The sequence below is a fragment of the Arachis ipaensis genome, chromosome B03 (genome assembly GCF_000816755.2).
Source record: "Arachis ipaensis cultivar K30076 chromosome B03, Araip1.1, whole genome shotgun sequence".
NCBI lineage: Eukaryota > Viridiplantae > Streptophyta > Magnoliopsida > Fabales > Fabaceae > Arachis > Arachis ipaensis.
Genome location: NC_029787.2, coordinates 42,050,318 through 42,057,984, shown reverse-complemented (window position 1 = coordinate 42,057,984; position 7,667 = coordinate 42,050,318). Strand labels below are relative to the sequence as shown.

General features: G+C 35.0%; 1 protein-coding gene across 2 annotated transcripts; it reads right to left on the bottom strand.

Annotated features, from left to right (window-relative positions):
- LOC107630436 (SPX domain-containing protein 1) lies at nucleotides 3,103–5,688 on the bottom strand. 2 transcript variants are annotated; one of them, XM_016333557.2, is made up of 4 exons: nucleotides 5,332–5,687; nucleotides 5,091–5,291; nucleotides 4,548–4,674; nucleotides 3,103–3,857 (listed from the first exon to the last, which is right to left on the bottom strand). In XM_016333557.2, exons 1-4 carry the CDS (start codon nucleotides 5,332–5,334, stop codon nucleotides 3,415–3,417), a joined length of 774 nt encoding a protein of 257 aa, XP_016189043.1. In that variant the 5' UTR covers nucleotides 5,335–5,687; the 3' UTR covers nucleotides 3,103–3,414. The 2 variants fall into 2 exon arrangements, with proteins under 2 accessions (XP_016189043.1, XP_016189042.1); XM_016333556.2 differs by having other exon boundaries at nucleotides 5,091–5,688.

Sequence of the window (7,667 nt, the reverse complement as noted above, 5' to 3'; positions counted from 1 at the left end):
TGATGAGATTCACTGGAATCGGTTGTTGTGGCCTAGAATGTCCACTTCCTTCTCATGTACCTGTGTTTTGATCCCCTTTATCTCTCCCCATTATTTCTCTTTTTCCTTCTTGGTTAGATTTTAGCCAATCATCCCATTTTTCTTCTTTAACTTCTCCTCTAATTGAATCTTCAATCTGGATGGTGCACCCTCGTGTTTCATGGCCTATGTATCCACAATAGTTACAAAAGTTACCAATTTTTTTGTATTTGAGTGAGACCTCCAGCACCTTTTTGTTAGGGCCGGCAATCTTGAGTGTTTTCTTAAGTGGTTTTGTAATGTTGAGACTAATTTGAACTTTTACAATACAGTTCTCCCTGCCTTTCATATAGAAATAGAGATCAACATCCAAGACGTTCTCAAGAGCACTCCCCAATTTTCGTCCCAGTTCTTTTGTTTTGTAGTGCTCAGGTAATCCCCATATTTGGATCCAAATTGGGACTTTTGAAAATTTAGCATCTTCTATAACTTCATCCTCCTTCCACCGTTTCAGATTTAATATGTAATTTTTAAATAGCCATGGTGCTCCTCTTTCGATTCTGACGACATCTTTTTCTTCTTCAAAAAAGAATCGGAAAAGATTTCCTCTGCTGTCTATAGCTTTAATTCCTTTTGGATGTCTCCATATTGCTTGCATAGCAGATTCAATTGTGCCAATGAAAAAGGCTCTGTCTGCCAAGAGTCTTCCCATAAAGCTTTTTGAGCACTTTTCCACCCCTACTTGTATATCCTTCTCACTGATTGTGATTATTGCGTCTTCCTCTTCTATGCCAGTTTTGTCTTCTATTGTAGCAGCATTGGCTGCCATCTTGAGACTTGATCACTCACACTCACTCGTTGGAACTTTATTGCTCACGCACGCTCACAGATTAAGTTTTGATTACTCACTCACAGGTTGAATCTTGCTTGATCACTCACACTCACTCTCACAAGTAAGAATTAGGATTACCCTACTAAACCCTAGCAAAGCACTTCTAAACCCTATGAGTATTTTTTTTTCAAGTCTTACACAAAAAGAACTAATACAGAATACTTACAAGTAGAAATGCAAACAGCATACTTGTGTTTTTGTTTACCCAAGCCAAAATAAGAAGCCAACATTTCCATCTGCCCTATAAAAATTGAAACAGTACTACAGAAAGGAGGTTCCCGTGTTGGTGGGTGTTGCTCAAAGGGAGCAGGGTCGCAAGCCCGGTGGCGAGCAGGGGGAGGCCGTTAGGCAGCATGGGGTGGTGAGCATACCTTCGATGAAGGGGCGGTACGACGATGCTGCGTGAACAATGGTCAGTGCCGCAGCGGCGTGGTGAAGGGAGACATGAGGGAGGATGCGTCCACTGAGGCGCGATTGAGGAGGGCAACGCGAGGGCGAAGGCGCAGCGCGATAGAGGACGGCGGCGCGAGGGAGAAAGAGGCAACGCCAACGTTGAAAGGGAAGAAAAAGAAGAACGGGGCTAATGCTATGTTTGTTTAGATGGAAAATAGGGAGAATTTAATATGGATGGAAAGAAATAGAAGGGAAATGTATACTTTCACTTGTTTGGTTTTGAAAGAAAATGTGAAGAGAAAAATACAATAGTAGCAAAAAGTGAAAGGGACCCACCAAAAACTTTTCTCCCCAACTAAGGCGAGAAAATGGAAGGAAAACTCATTCCATTTCATCATTCCAAACCCTACCCTTCTCTTTTTCTCGATGACTCTTCTTCAACCTGGGACTCAGCCGTGTATGCTACCCACTTCCAACACTATCAACCATTGCAACTGTTACCAACGGTCCATTCTTCCACTACTGCTCAACCATTCTGGTCACAGCGTCTTGCATCTACTGGTAAAATTAGGTAAGTTTTCTATGTTACTCTTATTTCACCTTTCATTCTTTAGATTCATGGATCTGTGTGTTTGAGATTCAATTTTGTAGTATAGGGACAAAATTACATTTTAGTTTGATTTACTAGTTTGTTAATTTTCATGTATATAAATATTTACATAATAATTATATACATAATAACATTACTATATAATATGAAGGGTAATATTGTCATTATATAACTTAATTCATTTTTTCTCTTCATTTTTCTTTCCAAACAAACAACATAAATTATTTATCTTTCAATATCTTTTCATCTTATTTTCCTTCCATCCACACACCCATGGAAATTAAATTTCACTTATATTTCTTTCTTTTCTATTTCTTTTCACTCAATTTCTCTCCTTTCTATTTCTTTCCACTCCCAAACAAAACGTAAGAGAGAACTAGAATTAAGGCAAGGGTTAAAAAAATAAAAAAAATCTCATTATATTTCATTAATTAAAAATTTGATTTTTAAAATTGAAATTAATTTTTTTTAATCTATTGTTTATGTTGTTTAGAAATAGGGTTAGTTTTCTATATTTTTTCTTATTCAATTAAAAAATTCACAATTATGACTATTGTTGGTTAGTATGTAGCTGCAACTTGCCTCATTTCGAAAGTAGTTGGAAGATCAGTTACAAGTAAGGAATTTGTTAATGAGTTAATCTGTTTGCATCTCTGCCACATGGCACTTGGTGGTTATGATTATAGTTAACTCCTCTAGTTATTAGTGCATCTATAGTTTGGCTAACCAATGCAGGGTTAGATGATAGTTAGAATGACTTCAATATACAACAAGTTGGTCTATTGTTCGAATGATGTGGAGTAAGTTCCAGCATTCTAATGCAGAGTTCAATTTTTTACCTTCTAAAAACTCTAGAGAAGTTGCGCAATAAATGATCTAAATCTGATTAACGTCCAGATAATCAAAACGTTCTCGGGCAGAGAACTAAAAATCACATTACTCCTTTATCACCAAGCCCCTTGTCTCTGATTTTTTTTACCGATTGCACTTTGTTTTGCAACTCTTCTGGTTTTAGTTGCACTCTTCGCCTCTTCGGTACGCTAAAACTTTTGAAGCATTTCAGTTCTACCTGCTGTACTACACTATATTGAAAACTCAAAAGCTTAAGGTTTGCAACCTCTAGCTCAGCGTTTTGCTACAATCTATTGTCAACTAGGAAAAATATGCAAGGCACACGTAGCCACAGAAATGATTTTCAAATTGGAACCTATAACATTACAGTATGAAGCAGATACAAAATATATAACTATTAAGTATATTAGCTACAGATATAGAATATGACCGTCAACGAACTATCAACAGTCAAAACAGAACAACTGTGATTTCCAGACTCTTTATTATATGGAACCCTATGATTATATAAAAATTAATTCCATCTTTACATTTAGAATTACATCAGTGTTAGTATCTAAGCCGTGCATAACAAAGGCGGATTTCAGGGAAAAAGGGTGGGACAGAGAAGCCATCCCCACCACACTGCCGTGAAAAGCAACCAAGCAAGTTACTTGGCTGCTTGTTCCAGAACTGGAACTTTCTTCCATGTTTCTTCCAATCCACTAATCTTCAGTGGCGGCAACGAAAAAACACTAACTGTCGAGCTCCCGCTTCTAATTTCCTGCAATACGTGCAATGCTGATATGGTACTCTTCATGTAGAGGCTCTCCATGTACTCGATCTCTGATAATTCCTTAGGTATCAAGAAACCATTGCTCTTGGTAGTGGTGGAAGTTGAAGGATCACATCCTTCAGCTTGGGGAGTTGTCTCGCCAGAAGGTGGAGAATCAATAACCGGGAAAAGGCGATCAAGCATTGCTTCGCACTCCTTCACTAGCTTGTAAAGCAGATCAGTGGTAAAGAAAGGTTGTTGCAAGACCTTCTGTATGAAGGGCAACCGGATTAGAGCACCAGTTCTCTTGTCATACTTTTTCAGTATTTTCACTAGCCCTGTGGATAGAAAAATGAGGTTACAATTAGTTAGTTGTCTGGAGCTGCTGATTCGATAGAAGATAAAGACCTTATGTAATAATCCACAATAAATGCTCAAAATAACCAAATTGAGGCTAATCACAGAAACTTATCTCTAAACCTATCTCTCTAAAAAGTTGAAAACCGCAGCTTATTGTTTAAAGACCAGATCACCATCTACCGACAGCTAACTAGTATATTTTTTAAAGAATAAAATAAAAAGGTGAACTACCCTGTTTGATTGTTTAAGCTTTTAGATGATTAGCCTGTGCATAATTTTCAACAGGAATATTTGTGGTGCTCGGCATATACTATTCTAAAGCAAAGAATGATAAGCCATAATGGGGTATCAAAAAGCCCGGATGTTCAATTTTCAGATTTCTTTATTCCAAGATAAGCATATGGTCACAAGTTGTCCACCGATTTTTAAGAAATAATGAACAATATGAATTAGAAATGAATCCTATTCCATCTTATTTCTTGATCTCATCCATTGCATTCATAAATGGCATAATTTTAAATGGCATAATTATAAAGTGAATGCGACACATATTTTATCATATAAAGGTTTGCAACTTGTAAATATAATAATAAATAATTCAATACGAATATATGAAAAGTAAGTTAACATATTTGCTGAGTGTTGACAATTAAAACTTGGGAAAGTACCTGTGTAGTTAAGGGCACTGTAGTTCTCCAGCAAGACCATCTCTCCATGAAAATCCACAATTTCCTTGCGAATTTTCATCAACTCTTCACTGGAAACCTTCACCTTGGCCACCCTGTCCTGAAGCTCCTGCATATTTAAACCGCAACAAACATTAGTTACACACTTACATATCCAGCTAGCTCTTCTATAATAAACATTAATCCAATTAAACATGCTTATCCTAATTAATTAATTAGCTTAAAATGTTCCAGTAATTTTCTGGAGAATAAAAGTTGGCATTGACATTGCCAAATTGAAACAAGAATAGTTACTTTGCCTAGTGGAGACAGGAGACCTAAAATATAATATTTTATTATATCATCGTATCAAATGTCAAATAAAATAATCAAATTCATAATTTGCTGGTATGTTCATTGCTAATCAAGCTAACTAAATTAAAATTCCACATAAAACTTAAAATAGATTCGGAACTTTTCTTTCTTTCTTTCTTTCTTTTTAAATTTCTTGGATCAGTTAACGAGTCGAAGAGATTAATTACGCACCTTGAGCCTGATAATGTACTCTTCCTCCTTCTCGACGAAGAAGTTATTGAATTTCTCGAGCTCTTTTTCAAGGAGATTCCTGAAGTCAAGTTCCTCCTTGGAGATTTCCGGCGCGGCGGAGTCGGAATCTCCGGGGGCGTCGAGCCTAGGGCGTTTGGCAGGGCGGTCGTCGGACTTAGGAGCAGGGTCCAATTGCTTGAGCTTCTTCTTGAGCTCCTTGTAGGAGAGAAACTTGTCGCGCCATTCCGGTAGGGTTTTCTCGATCTGGTTACTCAGGCTCTTTCCGAATTTCATGGCTTTCCGTTAAAGAAAAAAACGAACAGAAAGATGAAATTTCAGATGGAAGAAAAAAGAAGGTAGTGATTTGTAAGAGTTGGTAATTGGTATGGTATAGTATGTGTGAAGAAATAATAAATATAGAGGAATGTGTGAAGGCGAAAGAATATAATATATATGAGTTTGGTTGCGAATGCGATGATAGGGAAGGAGAGGAGGAGGAGGAGAGGGGAGAAGTGAGAGAAGGTGAGAGATATAACGGTATAGGAGAAGAGAATATTCGAGGGTATAGTTGGAATATCCGTAAATAGGAGTATATCTTGGGTTTTATTCCCCTCTCTACTGTCCTCCCAAGGGAGTGGTTGCGCTTCTCCACTTGCTTTAATACTCACTGCTATGTGCTATGTATCTGTGGTGTGAGTTTTCATTTACAATACTTATCAAATTTTAATTACTTTCTTAAATCACTTAATATTTATAAGTTTTTGTTAATAATAAAACTTGTCTCCAATTTTGTTTAAGAATTATTCATAGCTTTATTACTTCTAAAAGAAAGTCATATTTGTTATAGGATGAAATTTTGGTTTTTGGTTACGCAATGCTCTAATGTGATATATGTGAGTGCGAATATTTATAAATTATGGTTTAGAAAATAAATAAGAATTGGATTTATAAAGAACTCAAAAATGATTTGGATTCAGTAACAAATATGAAATTTCAATGTTTTTGTTTATATTTTTATGTATTATTATGTAATGAATATAAGATTAAATGAATACATGTCAGATTATTTTGTATTTTATACAACTTGACAATCGAAATGTTGTTGCTTTAAAACCGTTAGAATATAATTAGAATTAATTAGATTAATTAGTATTATTTAATATATTTAAATATTTATTATAAAATATTATATTTTTATTATTTTAATTTTTTTAGTAGTCTTTTTAAGAAGGATAGATTGTTTTCGAGTAAAATCACGGTATTTTTCATATTTTTTTAGTGATATTTTTTTTTCTTTCTCTTTTATGAATACTTTGATGCTTTCTCAGTTCACCGGTTAATTCACTTGCTACTTATTTATTCTCATGGAGAAACTATAAATTTTTTATCACCTTCCGATAGTTTGTAATCTCTTTGCACTTCGTCAAATTTTCAGTATTTTTACGACAGTTCGCCATCTTTTTAACAGTTTTTCGACAGTTGGCCACTCTTGCGACAGTTCCATCTGCATTGCCGTCCGGCCGTTCCGTCTGGTTCCCTTTCGACAATTCCGTCTGCGTTTCCTTCCAACAATTTCGTCTGCGTTTTCTTCTGGTAGTTCTGTCTACGTTCTCTTTCGCCAATTCCGTTTGTGCTTCCTTCCAATAGTTCCACCTGCGCTTTTTTTGTGGCAGTTCCGTATGCGCTTCCTTGTGGCAGTTCTATCTGCACTTCTTTCTGGCAGTTCTGTCTACGCTTTTTTCTGGCAATTCCATTTACGCTTTCTTCTGGCTGTTTCGTCTGCTTTTTGTTATGGCAATTCCATTTGCATCCGTTTTATCAATTTATGCATTTTTTTGTTTCATTGTTTTAAATAAGTTTCAAACTCAAGTTATCACTTGATTTTTAGGGAAGATGTTAGAGTATAATTAGAATCAATTAGATCAATTAGCATTATTTAACATATCTAAATATTTATTATAGGATATTACATCTTTATTATTTCGATTCTTTTAACACTTATAAATATCTTTCTATATACACACAAACTTTTTTTTGTCTGTTCTCTCTCTAAAATTTCTAACAAAAACATATATTTTTAAAATTCCCCAACATATATATGTCATGAAAAGGAAATATTCATTGCATAGAATATGAAAATACAATGATAACCTCTTTTATGAAGGAATGAGATTCCATGCCATGCTTCATCTTAAATTTAGTAATTATATAAATCAGTTAACTTTTTATATATTAACATTAAAAAAATACTTAAGAATATATATGTATATGTTTTAGGGGAAAACAAAGGGAAATAAATATCATATTTACCGAGCATATGACCTTTTATTATTAATAGTGCGTTTAAAACCTAAGCAATCTCGTAATCAAATCATGGATAATTTTATAGATGAGTCAAACTGGTCCAACTATGGGAATAGATAGTGGTGTCAACTTAAAAGATAATACATTAATTAAAAATAAAAATAACTGCAACAAAAGCAGAAAAGTTTGAGTAAATTTAAGCACAGCAAGGTAGAAGGCCTAAGCAAAGGGAAAGCGAAGTTAAGGTTTATTAATTTATAACGCATGGTATAA